The 20765-nt window shown below is 43.1% G+C and overlaps 1 protein-coding gene across 1 annotated transcript; it reads right to left on the reverse strand.

Annotated features, from left to right (window-relative positions):
- Window positions 1-13051: 13051 nt before the first annotated feature.
- On the reverse strand, window positions 13052-20758 carry EXOC8 (exocyst complex component 8). The gene is made up of 2 exons (XM_006122074.3): window positions 18947-20758; window positions 13052-18237 (listed from the first exon to the last, which is right to left on the reverse strand). The coding sequence occupies exons 1-2, from the start codon at window positions 20468-20470 to the stop codon at window positions 17629-17631; spliced, it is 2133 nt and encodes a 710-aa protein (XP_006122136.2). The 5' UTR covers window positions 20471-20758; the 3' UTR covers window positions 13052-17628.
- Window positions 20759-20765: the final 7 nt, after the last annotated feature.

Below are 20765 nucleotides of genomic sequence, written 5' to 3' on the forward strand. Positions count from 1 at the left end.
GCTGGGCAAAAACATTTTTAGCAAATAGTAAATTCACCAAAAAAATGAAATTTGTGGGTGACCAAAACTCTTCACTTATGTGGAGTCAAATTCGGAGTAGTTTTGACAGAAAAAGAAATGAGACAAAAACATCAAAGAAATCAAAATGGTCTGTTTTCAGACCAAAACATTCCAAAATTTTGTTTTTTCTAAACAAGATTTTGGGAGGGTTGTTATTTTGTCAAGAAAAATAAAATTTCCCTTTTTTTGGTTCAAAATTAACATGGTTATTTTTCTGTTTGGCCATTAAACTAAAAAAGCAATGGTTCCTCAGTTCGAAATGTAAAGACATTATAAAGTTACTGGTTTTGTTACAAATTTTGTGTATCTAGGCTTCAGTTGCATACTGGCTATTTTGATGACCCTACTATTCAATAGGAGCATGGGCGCACGAGCCCTTCGGAGAAGCTAGTCCCCTGGCCCACCCCCTTCTGCAAGAGCCATGCCACACCCCTTCCATGCCCCCTCATATGCCAGAGCCCCAATGCCACTTTCCCCATGTCTAGAAGGGCCCCACTTAGGGCAACCAGGTGGCAAGACTAAAATATCAGGACACAGGAGGAGGGGCAGCCAGAGGTTCACAGCCCCCATCCCTCCGGAGCCATGAGGGCGGGGGCACACAGCTGAAGGAAGCTGCAGATTGGGGTCACATGGTTTCAGCCTCAGCCTCGACAAGCCACAGCTTGGGGGTCGCACGGGCCAAACAGCAATCCGCAGCCAGAGTACTGCCAGAAGTTGGGAACACCCAGTTCTACCCCCATCGTGAGTTGGGGGGGCATAGCTCCCAGCCAATGGGAGCTGGGGAGGCGGGGCTTGCGGACACACGCAGCATGCAGAATCCCTAGCCACCCCAACTTTAAGAGCCAGAGGGACCTGCTGGGGCGGAAATGGGATGGGTCCCAGCAGTGCTTAACTGGGATGGCTCCCACCAGGAAGCGCCTGTCAGGTTCCTCTGGTTCCTAGATCAGCAGAAGCCTGAGGAGGCGCCACATGCTGCAGCTGCCAAAAGCACTGGCTCCAGCTTCCACTGGCTGGGAGTTGTGGAGGCAGGACTTACTTGGGGGCATGAGCAACATGCACTGCCCCAGGGTCGGGCAGCCAAGGTGTCTGCCTGCTGTCCATGCCCAAGTCACCACTTCTGCAGCCCCCATTGGCCACAAGGGAGCTGGCTGGCAGCATGCAGAGACCCCACCTGGCCACCCCTGTGTCTAGTGTTTGCAGAGTTCTGCTGCTGGCTGCTTCCCAGGAGCCACCCCTTGTAAGCACAGATGAGACCCCAGGTAAGTGCTGACGAGGGTACTCCCACATCAAAATATTGGTACAAATGGCATCTCAACTGTACGTCAGTCAGGACATGGGGCAAACAACTAAATAGTGGGTCCTCTGGTCATCCTAACCCCACCCCAGCCAAACCATCCCAAGCCCCAGACCACCTTCTGGCCCTGAGCACGGATCCAACCCTTGGGCCACTGTGCACTGGACTGAATCCCACACCAAACTGCTGAACTCCCTGGCCGCTGGACAACAGAGTCCCAGCTCCCACCAGCCCAAGCTGAGTCCCCATCTGCTTCAGGAGGAGAAGGATAGCCAGGATAGAGCCATGGCCCACCACCCATGAAAGGGAGGCAATGCATCTTTTGGGTAGAGGTTCCCAAACAGTGGTACATGAACTTGATGTTTCAGCACATCACTTCACAACACATTAAGGTAGTGTGGTACATGAACCAATAAATGCTTGAGAGGGACTGAGTTAGAATACAAGTTTGGGAATCAGAAGATCTTAATTCCCAGTTTTTTGGAGAGCTTTGAATTTGGGGGTGGGTGGGGAGGAGGGATGATAGGTGTAATATTTAATATTCCTTTCAAATTATCTTCCACCTCTTTTCCCTCCCACCAGACCTCCATAGCAGAGATAATCATGGCAAGAACGTAATGCAAAACATAGGATTAAAAAAAAAAAGCAACAGTTAACTAAAGAAGTTTTCCCAGGCCAGTCATCTGAAGGTTCCAAAGCCCAGAATCTGCTGAACATAAATACAGATTTATTAAAATGCATTACAGCTGCTTCCCCAATTAAAAGTACGCTCGTCAGGAACAGAGGATAAGCAGTTGGCTGTGCTAGTATGATAACCAAGCAAGAATCTGGACACTTTGAGGCATGAGTGAGTCAAGTCCTCTGCCAGGACACACTGCAAATCAGCAGAAAAGCCACATCATGGAAAATTGAGCTAAGTATCAGGAGGAAGAAATTTCTTATCACAAGCTTGCGTAAATACATATTCCATTATGAAAGATGCAGAGGAGGGAGAAAGGAAGGGACGGAGGGTTGAAAAGTTTTGGATGTATTTTTAAAATGCTGATCTTTTTCATTTAAAAAAAAGTTCATTTTAAAAGCACTGAGCAAGGGCTTGAAAAGGGTTTTTGTTTGTTTCATTTTACTTAATGTTGCTGTGCTTGCAGGAATACTGCCTAGTTTTATTCCATTCTACTGTCATCAGTTAAGATATGGCCTATTAAAACAGTATGGAACACAGCTGTGTTAATTACTCCATCTAGTCTGATTTGGTATGAAATAGGACTCTGGGGAGAAGCAGAACTCAAGATCTAGGACCTTCTAGGGGCTGATGTTGTTTTTAATGGTTTCTCAGACTCCCTGAACCCCCTGCTTCTTAGAAAGCAGCCTGCTACTATTGCTTCCCAGATAAGCTTTCACTTTGCTTTTGTTTTTATTGTTTTCATTACTACTAATTAACAGAACTAAAGAAAATTATGCCTACTTTTTATTGTTTTTTAACAGTTTGGCTAATGGAAGAAAAAACAGTTCTCGTCAATCTGCACAGGGCCAGGAACAGCCTCAACAGGGGTAGCAATGTCAGAAGGTTCAAAATCAAATTCAACATTCCTGTTAGGAGGCAAGCTTGTAGTTCAAGCCTCTTTTGTAATGGGTCATATCTATCTGTGAGATGTGCATGCCCTAAACTCCAGGCAGGTTCAAACTGTACCTTAACACTCCCACCACTGCCTGTGGCCGGTGATAGCAACAGTGGAAAAAATGTTGAGAAAAAGCTAGCATAAGCCTACAGCCCACAGACTGGATTCATGTGGTGTACCCTCTATTCACTCGGAGCTCCATTGAAGTCTGGGACACTGTACAGGCCCAGAGAGTTACTTGTAGGGTCAAGGCTTAAATCACCACTCAGTGGTCTTAAAAGAGCCATCTATGGGTGTGGATAAGGTTGAATTAAGATATGCAATTCCAGCTATGTTAATTGCATAGCTGAAGTCGAAGAACCTTAACTCGACTTTTGGTGCTGTCCACACTGCATGAAATCAAAGGGAGAACATTCTCCCGTCCCTTACTCCTCATGGAAGCAGGACTACTGGCATCGACCAGAGCACCTCTCTCAGTTCGAATTAATGCGTCTTCACTAGATCCGCTAATTCAAACTCTGGAAGATCAACAGCGGCAGCTTCAATCATCTCTGTAGAGTAGACATACCCTATGAATTTTACTTGGAGGACAAAAATTCTGTAAGCAATCAACATGTTTCTCTGATACCCAAAGTCAGACATTCTTTATAAAAACACTCAAAATACAAATGTGTAACTTGATTGTTATAAACACAACTTGCAATACAAGCTAAATTAAAACCACAGATTTATTGTATCTAATGCCATGGGCATCATGGTGATGAGAACAGTAGAGAGATCGACTTGCAGCTGGGACACTGACCTGTCCGTTACCCTTGACAACAAAATATGTGAATGTGGATGATGGAATGTTTATTATGCTGAACTGTTCTTCAGCATAAAAGCCTAAAGAAATACACAATCCCAGGTGCAAAGTGCCTTCCACTCTTGGTGACTTTGGTCCCTCTCTTCTATACAAGTTGTACACAAATACCCAAATTTAGGAATAGTAATAGAGATGTAACTGTGTTAGTCTAGTCTAGCTAAAACAAAAAACAGGACTATGTAGCACTTTAAAGACTAACAAGATGGCTTATTAGGTGATGAGCTTTCGTGGGCCAGACCCACTTCCTCAGATCAAATTGTGGAAGAAATTTTCTTCCACAATTTGATCTGAGGAAGTGGGTCTAGCCCACGAAAGCTCATCACCTAATAAGCCATCTTGTTAGTCTTTAAAGTGCTACATAGTCCAAATTTTGGACTGTTTATGGGCACGGAAGTTTAAAAGCAAGATGGTCCATTGATTAGGTCATTAGTTTAGGCCTTAGGAGACCCAGTTCATTTTTCTGCTGCAGATTTCCTGTGCGGCCATGGGCAAGTCACTTAGGCTCTCCGTCTCACTTTCCTACCTTTAGAAGGGAGATAACACATTGAAGATCGTGATATTATCAGCTATGCTATAATAAGGGTCATAGAAGTATCTAAGACAGAAGTCCAAAGCATTTCAGCTCAACCAAAATGAGCACTTAAGCACCTGCTTCATTGTAAGCACATGTGTTTACACGATCCAGATCTAATGTTTCTGACTACAACTACACTTTAAATGTAAAGCACTTCTTATGTCTCAAAAGTTAGCAGATATGATAAATGGAGCGGTGTGAGCAAGATTTATTCATACTTTCTCCTCCCTTTTACACTAAGGCACATAGTAGCACTGTAACACAAAAGGTGTTTAAAGATCAAAGACCTGGTAAAAAATATTTTATGTGCCAAAGTCCAAAAATTGATGGGAACGGTTGTGGATTTGTTGCAAAATGGAACCATCAGTGTGACTGGTTGGTTAAAATACCAGTCATCAGCTTCCATGGGAGCCCATACAGAAAAGTAATTCCTTTGACTATAGCCATTGAACAGTTAGTTATTTTTGAAAAAAATGTTTTAGTCATTCATGCTTGGCTAGCAACCCGTAAACTGATCATTAACTACAAGTAATAAATGACTGATTTCAACAGGATTTGTTTAATGCTATGCATTTTCAAATGCCTTTATATCTATGTACCACCATTATATGTACAACATACTGAACCCCATTTAAGAATTAGAGCCCAAACAAGGACAGACTTGTAGGTTATCTGCCTATAAACATGCTGCTCAGAGGAGTCAGAGCAGATAAACCATCTGCAGCTGTATTCTGCATTCTTATTTAACTCATCACAATTTAACTACTAATGGACTGGAATAACATCACTATAGATCATAATGGGTCACAGCTTGTGGTTGTTAATCAACATTTCTAATAAAGTCAATATGAGTTTGCCTGAATAAAGGCTGAGTCGGGAACTCACGATTGCTTCCATAGTCTCCATGAGAGAATATTTTCATAGTTGCACCCTGCTCTCCTGCTTTTTAAAGTAACTCATTAATAACACCAGCATTCAGTGTTGCTGCAGCAACAATATCAAAGGTCGGGTGCATTTTCTTCACCGGTTTAAAAATGCCTGAAGCTGGAATATGCCAATGAGGATCCATTTTGTCTCTTTATAGGCATTAGCTAATTAAACAAAGACATACATTTCCAAAGATAAACCATCCCTTCCTCTCTGAGCTAAGACCCACATGACTATAAAGATTTATTGTCTCATTGAGATAACTTTAAAACAAATTTGGGATGTGAACAGGTAACTGATTAGCTGGTTACCAAGTACCCAGGAGCAGCCCCACATGGGGGGCAGGGCCATGAGCTGGCAGCCTCACAGGTGGAGAGGTGGGTGGGCAGGAGCATTAGCCTCGCATGTGTAAGGAGGCCAGGAGTGGCAACTTCACAAGCACTAGGGAGCAGGCAGCAGAAGCTGGCCACCCTCTGTCCCTCTGCACTGGTGAGGTGACAGCAGGAGACAGAAGCTCTGTGCAGGGGCAGATGAGAGTTTTGCGGGGCCCAGGGCAGCACAATTTCGTGGGGCCTCTCTCACCTCTCACCAGGTGTCTCCTCTCTCACCTGTGTTGCACCGCGTTTCAGCACGCCACGCACGCACTCCTCCACCGTGCGGTGCGTGGCACCAGGGAATTTAAAGTGCGGTATCCTGCCAGGCCAGTCTACCCCTGAGCATGGGGCCCGCTGCAACCGCCCTGCCCTATATCTGCCACTGGCTCTGTGCACAGGAGAGAGCCTGGAGCAGCAGCCTCGCACCGGCAGAGGGGCCAGCAGCAGAAGCCAGAAGCCCAGGAGGCTGGGGCTGCTCTAGCTGGGTTGAAGTCCCCGCTGGGATCCACTTAATTGGTTAACCAGTTTCCTAATGTTTAACTGATTTAACTGATTAACTGGGATTTTACATCCCTAACTCAAAGGAGTGCAAAGATGGAACTGTAGCTACAGGATATAAGTATTTCCTAGATGCACTGCTGCCTCGCTAATGTAATTAGAAGCACAAATTGTAGAAAGCATCCAGTGTTCTTCTAGGGTTTGATTCTTTAGTGGAAGATGCTGGAAATTTGATGGCTAACTTCCACTGAAGCAAGCATAGACACATACTGTGCAAATGACAACTATATATCTAACCTCATATATAAGAGAATATACATTTATTGACACAACCTGTGGTTTTTTAAAATTGCTCTCTGCCTCGTGAATGGGGACAGCAGAATAGCTGGGGATTCAAACCTTGTCACAAGAGCTTTCAAACATGCAGAGAATTTCTAACTTGGGCTTGTTAGGAAAGGTTCCAGAAAACAGTTATGAGCTGGATGACACTTTATTATGGGCTGAGCTAAAATCTCCTTCAAACTAATGTATAAACATGCCCTTCACTTAAGATTGTTGAGAGGGGGCAAACCTAAACAAAGACTATTAGGGTATGTCTACATAGCAACTAGATCATAGGTGCCAACTTCCCCAGTAACAGAGGGGGGTGCTCTACCCCACCCCACTAAGCCCCACCATTTCCCCAAATCCCAGCCCCACTTCTTTCCTGCCTTTTTCCACCCCCTCTTTTGAGGGTGCCCCATTTCCCCTCCTCCTCAACAACAGGAAACAGCTGTTCAGTGAGCAGGTGATGCTGGGGAGGGGCGCATTTGGCTGCTAGGAAGTGTTGAGCACCGGCTAATTTCTCTAATGGAGTCAGCCCTTATGAACTAGATACCTGTGGCTGGCCTGTGCTGCTTGCAGGGCTGTTTCATTGGTGTGCAGATGTCTTGGCTTGCGCTGGAGACTAGGCTCTAGGACCCTGGGAGGTTTCCAGAGCTTCGGCTCTCTCCCAGAGAGCCCAAAAGTCTACACAGCAATGAAAAGTCTACTCCAGCCCAGCCCAGCCCAAGTCCTCCAGCTGCTCCAGGAGCCTGAGTCAGCTGGGACAGGCCAGCCACAAGTTTTACTTTGCTCATTTGCTATGTAGACATTCCTCAGAGTCTGCCCAGAAACTAGCTCCATGTGGACAGGAGGGGTTGCACTGAGGAGGTTTGCAGATGAAACAAAACCAAGCTGGAAACAGTGAGAGTGAGAGGAGGAAGAGAACTAAGCAGCCTTTAAGGACAGCATGACCCTGGGAAAAGCTAGAACGAGCTTTGGGATATTACAAAGGCCTGCCTTGTCTACAGTAAGAGATAAATTAGAATTCATCAAGGTTGATTTTTAGTGCCCGATTTTGTAAAGTTGAAGGTTCATGTTCTGACTGAGCACAAGTTTGATGCAGTGCATCCCCGGTAGGGGGGCTACTGTTGACTTTGACAGAGAAACATTGTGGGGAGCTATCCCTCAGTTACTGCCTCCCCTTTGCATTCTGAGTTAGGCTCCCAGTGCATGCTGGGACCAAAGTGGTACAGCGAGTGGTTCTGGGTACATGACAGCATCCCATAATGCTCATCTCCTCCCTCCCCCTTCTTGAAATCAATGGCAAACAGTCTTGTTGTGCACTTTTTTCCCACTGGTTATGCGTGCAGACACCATAGCAGAGTAAGTACAGAACCCAGCATGGAATCCGTTCAGCAGCAAAGTACTATGCAATGAGAGTAACGATCTTACACCTTATGCTGCAGTATGTATAAAGCCTATCTAGCACTCATCAGAATGAGGAAGAATCTGAGGAGGCCATGAACAATATAACACTATCCACGCACAAAACTGTATCAGTTTATTAATCAGAGTTAGTATCACACCTTTAGCTAAACTGGTAAAACTTCTAAGCATAGACAAGGGCTAAACAAACATGACCCCCAATCCTGCGGCCATTAAAATCAGTAGCAAAACTCTCATTGACTTCAGTGAGAGCTAAAAAAAAGTGCCAAGGACACACAACCTCAAAAGACACCCTCCAAAAAAAATCCCAAAGCACCTGTGACTTGTGGGCTGCATACAGCCCATCAGGGTAATCTGATTACAAGACACAAGACATTTTGCTGACATTGACTATCATCAGGCACCACTCCCTGAAGCTCCTAGTGGCTGCAATTCCCCATCCTGGGCCAATGGGAGCTGTGGGTGTAGCGCCTGCAGGGGAAGGGGCCACTAGAACGTCCTGGCTGCTGCTTCCCACAGCTCTCATCTGCTGAGAATGGCAAACTGCAGCCATTCTCAATGGGAGCTGCAGGGGGCAGTGCCTGTGGATTGTCAAAATGCCTCACAGCCCACAATCAGATTATCCTGATGAACCGTCTGTGGCTGGCCACTGCCCCACAACCATCACCACCACCAAACAGTAAGCAGATGTTATCTGACTTAATGAGAAACAGTGGAAGAATCACAATAAAGTCATAGTTTACAGAGTCCAGATGTGTACAATAAATGATTTGCCATTAAGCAGGGCACCTGTTTCATATATGTATGCATAGCAGGGTTGCCTTATTAGTCACGGAGAAAGTGAGTATGTCTGCAAAATTAACACGGCAGTGTGCACGCATAGCTTTCCTGTAAAGGCCAGCTTGGTAAACTTTTGCAGCATGCTAAAAAAAAAAAGACACTAGGGAAAAAACGTAGTAATTCTTCTTCAAATGCTAATTTAATTTCATAGTAAGTAGAAAGAATATCCCACTACACTGAAAGCATCAAGTTATTAGTATCCATTTCCAATAATAAAACACCGAAGAAAATGTTACTATAATCAAGGAAGGGACTGTTTTCTACACTTAGGGAGAAAATGGACTTAAGATACGCAACTCCAGTTATGAGAATAACGTAGCTGGAGTCAACATACCTTAAGTCAAATTTCTGCAGAGTTCCCATTGCAGGAGGTCAACGGGATAAGTTCTCCTGTCAACTTCCCTTACTCTTTGCAACCGTATGGAATACCAGGATTGACAGGGGCACCATCAGCAGTTGATTTAGTGGGTCCTTACTAGACCCACTAAATTGAACCCCGGAAGATTGATCTCTACAGTGTTGATCTCCGGGTAAGTATAGATATCCAATTGCAACATTGTGGTTAGCAAAGCTACAAATATACTTGTACTTATACTGGCCAAGGTTATAATATTTACCTTTCACTGTGTACTTAAGTGTGATCAATATGGCACTGTTTACTTGAGATTTTTGATACCTTACAGTGAGAGACTGTTTTCTCAGACTGGAGCCAGTGTACTGCAGAAAAAGCTGGCCCCTGAATCCTCCAAATATAGCTATACTGACAAAGCTTTCTAGGGTAGGTACAGCTTATAACAGCAAAAAAAAAAAAAAGGTGTTTTTTTCTAGTAGAGCATATACCAGCAAAATAAGCTACACTAACAAAAACATTTTATGCCAGCATAACTGCACCTATATCAGGGCTTCTGCTGGAATTAAAATAAAAGCAGCATTACAGTACCAAAGAAAGCTTCTAGCATAGACCTGTCCTAGAAAGCAATGAGGGTGTATTATTGTGCTTACTAATGATTTCAGACAGACAAGATTGCCCTCTGCTGGATGACTAAACTAGTGCTTCAATTTCAATGAGCCCAGAGGTTCTCAAACTAGCACCTATGATTTCCCACTCTGTGAAGCCCTTTCTGCTAGTTCCAAGAGAGCTGACTGATCTTATAGTGGTGGCTTTCCTCCCTTCTAATTAAAAGAGAAAAAATATTTGGGAGAAGAAGAAATAAAGATTAATAGTGGACTGTGACTAACTTTTTTCACAAAGGACAAATCACTTTTACACATTGCGCAGATAAAAATACATCAACCGTCTCATTTTCAGTGTAAGCAATTGCCATCATTGCTCCTGGGTGGTTATATGATTGCAGATGAGATGGACTGTGTCCTTTAGAATCTCTAGGCATGTCTACATCAAGGTCCCAGCCCGGTGACCTCTACACCTGCCCAGTACTATTTTACCTAGGTGCTCCTATGCCGGCAGGCCATCTTCCTCCAGTTCTAGGTAGAGACTGCTTGCAGCTCTAAGTAGCCCCTTTTTAAATCACCTTCTCCAACTTTGATTGGCTACCTTAGCAAGCCTCCTCCTTAATGGCTTCCAACAAGCCCTTTATTAGTTGGAGTGCTCTGAGCAGGGTACCTTTGGCCTGTTTAGTCCTTCCTCCTTCTGAGTGGGTAGTTTCACCAATACAGGGATTTATTCACCTACATGTTTTTGAAAATTCCACTAGATGCCCATGTGTATCTTTAGATGCCTAAACACCTTTAAAAATCTGCTCCTTTGTATCTTAGCTCTATTGTAAAGGTTTTCTCGGGGAGTGTGCTTTAAAAGTAAAAAAAAAAAAAAAAAAAAAAAAAAAAACCCTACACAGAATATTTCTGATTGACTGTTAGTTGCTGTACTAGCAACCAGGAGAGTTTGAGAGAAACAGAAAGAGTTCTTCCTTCTGAACTAACAAGGTGCAAGTACTAACCTTGAGATGAGTGAGTTTTCTTGACTTTTTGTTTTTTTCTTTCTCTTTCAGGTAATTTCCGTTATTGTGTCAGTTGAGTTGTGTGTGTCTGGGTACTGTTTCAGCTTTTGTTCCCTTGATCAGGCTCAGACAGGTTAAAGAAGGGTTAAAGAAGGGTTAGGTCTGATCTAGGAGAGAAGGCCTTAAAAGCCAGTGGCTAAGCGACCAGAGGAGTTTATAGGAGAGTCATAATATAATCACTATGGTTAGAAGGGCTACATCGCCTGTGCCAGTATTATTCCTGTCTCCTCACTTGAACCTGTATCCAGACAGACTCCAGGACAACCCAGGGAACTACAGATCAGTCAGCTTAATTTCTGTAGAAGGAAAGATTATGGAGCATATAATTAAGGAATCCATTTGCAAACATCTAGAAGATAATAAGGTGACAAGAAATAGTCAATATGGATTTGTTAGGAACAAATTATGTTACACTAACCTGATAGCTTTCTTTGACAGAATAACAAGCCTTGAAGAGGGGAGGGGGGAAGTGGGAGTGGTAGATGTAGCATTCTGAGACTTTACTAAGGCTTTGATACAATCTCACATGAGCATCTCATTAACAAATTAGGGAAATAAAATCTAGATCTGGGTCTCAAACTCATGGCCCTGGGTCATCTCAGGAGTCCTGGCAGGCCAGGGATGGGCCTATCTGTTCCCATCTGCAAGCCTCCTCCCTTTCCATCACCAGCCTGCCCTTTCCCCTCACAGCAAACCATCCCCTGAGGGACATGTCCTCTGGGATTACCAGGGGCACCCCATGTGGAATTACCAGGGGGGGCACCAATGGTTGGACCCCCCCTCCCCAGGGCAACAGCCTCCCAACCTGCAACAAATACCATCAACTTCACCCCCCCCCCAACAGAAACACTAACTCAGGATCCAATCCCTGCAACAAACCCCATTGCCAACTCTGTCCACACATCTATCTTAGTTACAATAGAGGAACTAACCATATCAGCAATCAAAGCTTGCTGACCTGCACATCTACATAAAAACATAAGGGCCATACTGGGTCAGACCAAAGGTCCATCCAGCCCAGTATCCTGTCTTCCAACAGTGGCCAATGCCAGATGCCCCAGAGGGATGGAACAGAAATAGGTAATCGTCACATGATCTCTCCCCCGTCATACATTTCCAGCATTCGACAGAGGCTAGGGACACCATGTCTACCCTTCCTGGCTAATAGCCATTGATAGACCTAAACTCCATGAATTTATCTGGTTCTTTTTTGAATCCTGTTAAAGTCCTGGTCTTCACAACATTCTCTATCAAGGAGTTCCATAGGTTGACTATGTGCTGCATGAAGAAATACTTCCTTCTGTTTGTTTTAAACCTGCTGTCTATTAATTTCATTTGGTGACCCCTAGTTCTTATATTATGGGAACAAGTAAATATTTTTTCCTAATTCACTTTTTCCACATCAGTCATGATTTTATAGATCTCTATCATATCCCCCCTTAGTCTCTTTTTTTCTAAGCTGAAAAGTCCCAGACTCTTTAATCTCTCTTTATATGGAACCCATTCCAAACCTCTAATTTTTGTTGCCCTTTTCCGAACCTTCTCCAATGTGAATATATCTTTTTTGAGATGAGGCAACCACATCTGTACACAGTATTCAAGAGATGGGTATATCATGATTTTATATAGAGGCAATACGATATTTTCTATCCCTTTTTTAATGATTCCTATTTTAATGATTGCTTTTTTGACTGCAGCTGCATATTGAATGGATATTTTCAGAGAACTATCCACAATGACTCCAAGATCTCCCTCTCGAGTAGTTATAGCTAAAATAGTCCCCACCATATTGTATGTATAGTTGGAATTATTTTTTCCAGTGTACATTACATTTACATTTATCAACATTAAATTTAATTTGCCATTTTGTTGCCCAATCACTTAGTTTGGTGAGATCTTTTTGAAACTCTTCACAAACTGCTTTGATCTTAACTGTCTTGAGCAGTTTAGTATCATCTGCAAGTTTTGCCACCTCACTGTTTACCCCTTTCTCTAGATCATTTATAGATAGGTTAAATAGGATTGGTCCCAGTACGGACCTCTGTTGAATACCACTAGTTACCTCTCTCCATTCTGAAAACGTATACTTTATTCCTACCCTTTGTTTCCTGTTTTTTAACCAGTTATCAGTCCATGAGAGGATCTTCCCTCTTACTCCATGACCACTTACTTTATCTTAAGAGCCTTTGGTGAGGGATCTTGTCAAAGGTTTGCTAAGTACACTATATCCTCTGGATCCCCCTTATCCACGTTTATTGACTCCCTCAAAGAACTCTAGTAGATTAGTAAAGGATGATTTCCCTTTACAGAAACCATGTTGACATTACCCCCCAAAATTATGTACATCTATGTGTTTGACAATTTTATTATTTACTATAGTTTCAACTAATTTGCCCAGTACTCACGTTAGACTTAATGGTCTGTAATTGCCAGGATCACCTCTAGAGCCCTTTTTTAAATATTGGCATCACATTAGCAATCTTCCAGTCATTAGGTAGATTACAAACCACAGTTAACAGTTCTGCAATTTCACATTTGAGTTCTTTCAGAACTCTTGGTTGAATGCCATCTTGTCCCGATGACTTCTTACTACTAAATGTGATATATACCCTCATTTGCCAGCAATGTTCCTCTGGTATGTACTTTAGACAAACTGGACTGTCTCTATGCTAAAGAATAAATGGACACAAATCGGCTATCAAGAATGGTAACATACAAAAACATGGAGGAGCACTTTAACTTCCCTGGACAGACAGTTACTGATTTACAAGTTACAATTCTCAGGGGGGGAAAAAACACCTCAAAAACAGACTGCAACACAAACTTGCTGAGCTGAAATTCATATGCAAATTTGATACTATCACAATGTGTCTGAAGAGACATGGAATGGCTCTCTCATTACAATAATTTCCCCTTCAGTACTCTCATCTTCTGATCATTAAAAATGAGGAATCCTTTAGCACCTTAAGGCTTAAAGATTGATTTGGCTATAAGCTTTTGTTGGTCAAAATCAATTTGTCAGATGCACTGAGACAAGCTTTCATGGAACAAAACTGCTATGTCCAAATAAATCTGTTAAGTCTTTACGGTGTCACAGAACTCTTTGTTGTTCTTACAGATACAAACTAACATGACTACTCTAACTCTTCTGAGACTTCTCATCACTGTTGGAAGTGAGCCACATTCACCCCCATTTAATTAGCACTGATGTTACAGAGATGGGAGTGTATCCCTGCATTACTCTCACTTCAAGCATATGAGGAAGTGAATTGTATCTCACAAAAGCTTATGCCCTAAAAATGTTAGTTTATAAGGTGTCACAGGACTCCCTGTTGTTTGTCTATCCAGAATATAAATAAAGGTCCCAAGTAGAACCAACAATAGGAGTACATTTACATTTCTCATCTGGTGGGGGCTGTACAGACAACAGCCAGGGTGTGACCACATGGGGACACTCAAGAGTCAAGATGAAATAATTAAAGTTGTGACGTTAAAGTGCATTAAACCTGTGTATGGACACTCATTTAGTAGTAAAGTGGCTTTACTTTGCTGTAGTTTAATCCATTCACAATACAAATTACATTGTATGGTCCTCTCCGAGCAGCACTCAATTACATAATCAACTCACCTGAGTAAAATGTCTTAATTGTATGCAGTTCACAATTTCATCAAAAAAAGCTAAAGAAATTATTACACACAATGCTTTCAAAAAGAAAAAATTCTAATGACTGAAGTATTACTCCATCCCAAACCACCAAAATTTGGTTATTATGTCATCTAAACAATTAATCCAAATCCTAAACTAAAAGCTGCACAATACTCTCTCTACCTGCATTTTGTTTTAGGAAAAGGAAAGTGCAACTTAACATTACCGTAAGCAAAACTGAAATTTTATTTCTCAAAAAGGGACATTCAAAATAAGTTTTAGTTAATAGCTATTACAGTTAGAATACAAAGTGTGTGTTTGATTTAATTAATACATCACTTTTCTTAGTCATAATTTATTTTCTCCTACATAAATTCTCAATAGCGACTTAAAACAGAATCATAAGGTTCAAAATATGAATGTTACCTACAGTGGTTTAGACAGCCCAAATTCCATATTAAAAATTAGTCTGGATTAGTAGCAGCCAAATGAACATAAGATTTGGTCAACAAAATGAATGACAGCCTGGACTCTAGTGTGCTAAAGCCATTGGACAGATTCTATCTCTTATATCAGGTGCTTCCCAAACTCTAAAAAGAGGAGCATGTCAGATGAAGACTCATGTTATGTCAGAGTTGGAGAGGATGCGGCAAAACTGAGGTCCACCACACACAACCCTCTGCTGGGAGTAAGGACTGCTACACCAGCAGCAAAACCAGCATCGATTAGAAGAGGACATCCCTTCCTATTCTATCTTACTGGGGGCCCCTGCATCAGGGTGCTGCAACTGAGATGCTGTGACAAATCAATTCCTTAATATTTAGTCTCACAGGCTACCCTTCTTGAACGTCAATTAATTCAGCTGAGCTTTAAGTTAATGACTGTTCTCCTTAAATGAAAGTGCTGTGTTCGGGGGGGGGGGGGGGGGGGGGGGAGAAGGAAGAGATACAGAATGTATACTATTAAAAAACCCCATAAAGAATGCTCTTTGGTTCTCTTTAATAACCTATTTGAAATTGTTTCCCAAACTCATTAAGACTGATGCATCTAACGTATGAGATTAATCCCTCCCCCCCAAAAAAAACACCTCCTCTTGATTGTTACATTCTGCTTTTCAGAATAATGCAATAAAATAACTCCAGAAAATAAATTTAATGGGAATATTTACATTAAGAGTAACTTTCATTGACCTAATTTTGTATAAAAGAAATACAATTACTTTAGTGGCCATCAACTAATTTAAATATGGAAATGCTTTTTCACTGTAAAAATGAAATCTGTATTTTTTCTGTGATATGACCAGCAAAATAATTGTATAATGAACCCAGAAATAATCTTGAGTGCGAATGAGTGGACTGGGAGGGTGCCTTTGCAGACTGTGTAAGCTTCAGAGCTTTCTAAGTCATCAATGTGGGAACATTAAATAAAGATATATAAATGTAGGAAAATGCAGAAATAGGTCAACTTTTTATAATCAGCTACTCAATTGCTTTTAGTAATTACATATTTTGTTGCTACATGGTTTTATAAGGTTTCTTGCCATCATAAGAATTGTTAAAAGTAAACAAAACTATTTAAAAGTGCACTAGTATGATTCTCAATTATTCCTGTTAAGAGCCTATTAAGATTCTAATACAAAATTATTTTCTCCTGATTAAGAAGATGTAAAGTTACAAGACAAAGAAGTCAAGAAAATTCAGTCTATAGTAAGTCACAAGTTACCTTCAGAGACCTATATAGAATGAGATAGTCACTATTCAGAGTCACTGTTCAGATCCAAGAGAACAGGAATTTACATAAAATGCCCGTGAAACTGGAAGTCTCAATCATGAAACCAAGTAGATCAAAAAATATGATATCTAGTTATGGCCCTTCTACTGCTGGAATAAAGGACAGTGGCAGGGAAGTATATCTGTAGTTGTGAATAAAGGTTTTCAAGTATTCAGAGTACTCAAGCACATATAATATGGTTCGGTGGTTGTTTGAAGAAGGTGAAGACTGTAAAAAAAAGACAGGTGATTTTTATGAATTGCTGTACTATAGCAATGACATTAACAAATTTGCTGTAACAGCCGTAAGTATAAGTTGTTAAGAACAGTCTAAGCATCATTCTCTTTCTGAAAAATGTTTCTTGCTATCTCTACGATCCATGAACTTGTACAAATGTAGCTTGAATGTGATCTCCTAAACATGTAGTATTTTAATGACGACCTTCCTCCATCCTGCACAACACAGTCTTATTTATATCTGGAAACAAGAAGCCCTCTTTGCTATAGTTTCTACAGAGAGAGATAGGGGATACCACTGTAGTTGCACTCATACTTCAATAAGCTACAAAGAAAGAGTGTGCAGAGGGAGAGGAAGAGGAGTTGCATGTATCTTGGACCTGCTTCTACTCCCAATGAAAATCAACAGAAAAACAAAACAATGAAGTAACAACGTAATATTAAAAGATTCTTTCGGTTATAATAAATAATCTTAAGTGTTTTTTCTAACAGTAGGTAGAGCATTTCTTCAGGGAGGTAGGATTTTTAAGCTGACAATGTCCTTTTGCTAAGCTAGCTACGGAAATGTTTTCTTTTTAAACAACATTTTTAACCTGAGAATCTTTCTTAGGAGTGAATAGGTGTCCTCAGTAATGCTGATTGTCTGCCTCCTTGTCTAGCAAATCTCTGCTATAAGACTATCAGAGGGTGAATTCTGCAAATTCATAGAGTTCAATCATGTTTGAAAGGTGGATGAACTTCACAAAGAACCACACTCACAAGAGTGTTTTAGTGAACCTAGCAATTTGTGTGTGTTTTTTTTTTAAATCACACAATTAGAAATGTGATTAGAGGTTATTTTATAGCTACAAGTATTTAGATATTTCACTAACATTTTGTTAGGCCCAAAGCAGAAGGTAAATCATCACAAAAGAGGACCTTAATGAGGAAAGGACATGCATTATAAGATTTTCTGACCCCAATGCTCTCTCGTCTAAATTATCTCATTTTTCTTTCCCTTCCTTGTCTTCAGGTTTGGTTCAGGAGTCTTTAGCTAAAACAAGACAGCAGGTGGAGTTTTGCAGCTTTCAGATTTGGAAAAGATTTACAAAATATATATACATAGACAGCATTATTGATAAATGTATTATAGACTTCTGAAGAGAACAGATAGATTTCATTTTACACTACAGAGGTTGTACTTTCAGGATTTACACGCATCAGTCGTGAAGCATTTCTCAGATCCTGTAGTTGTTTTGCTGGCTTTCCAACACCTTCCTCAAACCTTTTCTCCACAACAGGAAGGACCGTTTCATAAAGAAAAGATGCATTCTGCCTGATAAATGCTTTTTTCTCAGGGTCTTGTTCACACCGTAAACTGTAATCGACATGCTGGACAGCCACAAGGATGATCTCCACTAGACTTTCCAATAGAACCATGTGCAGCTCTGGGAAGTACAGCTTGAGGGCTTCCTCCAAGAAGGCCATAGTCTGCTTGGTGAAAGCCACCACAGTGTAGCTAAGATTCACCCAGCAGTCATCACCAGTGTATTGCTCAAAACTGCCCACCCCACAGCTCCTCATCTCCTCTTTGAGTTTCCCCAGAGCCTCTGGGGTCATCAGGTTCATCCTTCTCCACATTTCTTCAGAGTTGCGATGCTTGGTGGCTTCGATGATGATATCCTTGTAGCTCTGCAAAGCTCCTCTGATATCCTTCACCAACAAGGCATGAATGATGAAGGTGAGGTCCAACCCAATCTCGCTGAGCTGCTTGCAGTGCTCTTTCGCTACCTTCAATAATAAACGTTATTAATATTTATCTGGATATCACCTTCTAAACTAAATATTTTACAAAATAGTCTAGTTAAATCACCATATTCTCCTGAAAAGTATAAATAATGAAATATAAAGCAGAAATGAAGTAAGTCTTTTAAAAAAAAAGACATTGGTTTAATCTTTTTTTTTAATATTAGAAATGCAGATCTTCTCTGACATGGAACCACTAGAGAAGTAATAAAATCATGTTGTAAGGGCCTGAAAGCAGGGTAGTTAAATAATAAGAGAATTTTAGTATTTTTAAAGCTTTTTTGTGAACCCATATTCAGGTTAAATCCAATATACTCTTTGGAGAAAGGAATATTGAAACTTTTTTTGTTAAATAAAGTCTCTCTCTTCAAATAAGGTGTGAAAGAGCTGACAAACATTTACAATCTCTGAAGTGTCTTTGGGCAAAACCTGGGAAGACCAAACTTTGAACTCCCGATATTCACAGGATAAAACACAAGCACAAAAAACAAAACAGACAAAAAAAGCCTTTCACATAACATAAAGAAAACATGAACATAAGCTAATTTCCCCCTTTTGCCTGGCGCCTTTCAAGTGACCAGATCAAAGCCACAGAGGTAATCAGTAAGTGAACATAGCTTAAACATCAGAAGTTATTGTCTTCTTCCAGCAATGTGGTCAGTTCACTAGATCACTATCTTTCTAACACACTTACCTTCACACATTCAGCAGCAGTAGACAAGCTCTCTTTACTATCGAATACCTGCTTGCTAAAGGCATCTACAAACATCCTCACAGCTGAGCGGGCCCACACAATGAAGGCAGAGTAGCAGCCACTGTTGCCTGCAAAGTCTGTTTCAAATTCCCTAGCAGTCTCTAGCAAGCTGGTAAAAAAGACATGGCAAAGCTTGTGGATGTACAGCAAAGTGGCACCCTCAATGCGCAGTTGACGAATGGCTGTGTGTACGGCAGCTGCCCTATTCTTCAAGAAAAGCTCACATGCCTTGGTTGACTGGCCCAAGCGAATGAGCTGAGACACAGCCCGGCGAGTGGCTCTAGGACCGCCTCGTAATGATCGATCTGGAGATAGCTCAAAAACCAGTACATCAGTGAGCTGCCTAACTCTCTCATCTACCTTGGCTCTCAACTCCCTCACTGGCTGGTTCACGGGCTTGTCTCCCAAATACTCATTCAATTTATCCAACAGGTCAACTGCTCCCTCAAAATCTCTTTGGGCAATGCAGACATCTAGGTCTTCAGGCAACTCCTGGATCCACTCCATGGACAGATCTACTGTCTCTTCCTCGGGTGGGGGTTCCTTTTCATCTTCTTGTTCAAAAGGATTAGCGGTCTCAGGAGGTGGTGGAGCAGCCCGTGGCAGAGCCTCTTGCTCCAACCTCAGCTTCTCGCTGAGGGCGCGGTTCCGTTTGGTCTCCTCCAGCACCTCCAGCCACTCCTTCTTGATCTTGGCATTCTCAGCCTGGAAAATGCGACTTTCAGGAAACCTAAGCAGCTTGAACATGTCCTTCATGGGTGGGTTGTCCTTGACGTTGATCACAGCCAAGTCTTCCAGCGGGTAGAGCGCGTCGTAGCGGTAGGTGCCACGCCGGTTGGGCAGCCAGGCGGCCACCAGCAGGCAGTCGTTCATGAGGAAGGCGTGCACCCGCTGGACCTGCGCCATGTGGTCGGCGTCGTACTCCACCAGGTCCCCGTTGTAGACGAGGTACTTGCCGGGACTCTCGGGGAGCAGGTCCCGACAGCCCTCCACCTTTTCCAGCAGGGTGGTGAGGGTGCGCTGCCGCCCCTCCTCGCTGGCGGCGGCCTCCTTGGCCGAGAGCGGCAGGAAGGGGTTGCTGTGGGGGTCGGCGGCGGCGCGGCGGGCGCCCTGGGCGGGGTCGTCGCGGTCGGCCTGCAGCAGCAGGGCCTGGGTGACGGCCTCCATGATGCCCTTCTGCTCGGTGAGGATGTGGCTGAGCTGGTACATCTCGCTCTCCAGGTAGCTGATCTCGCGCGCCGTCTCGATGAACTGCCGGTAGTTCTGGTAGACGTTGCGCTTGAGGCTCTGCGCCGTCTCCTCGCTCAGCGCCTGGATGCGCTGCCGGTGCTCCTGCAGGTCCCGGTCCCCGTCCGACTGCTGCGACAGCTGCTTCACGTACTCGCCCGCGGCGAAGCCCCCCGACTCCAGCTGCCGCCGCAGCCGGCTCCCGCCCCCCGTGCCCTCCGCCAACGGCAGCGCCATGGGGCCCGCGGGCAGGGAGGCCGCCAGCCGCGACGCACCCACAGCGGAACGGAAGACGGGTGACAGGTACGGTGGCTACCGCGCCTGCGCCGGAAAACGGCTCTCCGCGCCACCTACTCCGCCATATCGCGCCTGCGCCTGGAGAGCGACCGCCTGTTGAATGACGTAATATCCCGGCGTCCGAGCCAGGTTAGCTGTCCTGCGCAGGCGCTGGTTGAGCCCCCTCCACCCGGGGGGTAGTACGCCTGCGCTGGACAGAGCGGAAGTGAAGTGTGGGATGTCAGTGGCGCACGCG

The sequence above is a fragment of the Pelodiscus sinensis genome, chromosome 3 (assembly GCF_049634645.1).
Source record: "Pelodiscus sinensis isolate JC-2024 chromosome 3, ASM4963464v1, whole genome shotgun sequence".
Lineage (NCBI taxonomy): Eukaryota > Metazoa > Chordata > Testudines > Trionychidae > Pelodiscus > Pelodiscus sinensis.

Coding starts and splice junctions, on each gene's coding strand:
- EXOC8 (XM_006122074.3), bottom strand. CDS start 20,470: ATGGCGCTGCCGTTGGCGGAGGGCACGGGGGGCGGGAGCCGGCTGCGG. Junction 18,238..18,946: donor CTGCTGCTGAATGTGTGAAG/GTAAGTGTGTTA, acceptor TTATTATTGAAG/GTAGCGAAAGAGCACTGCAA.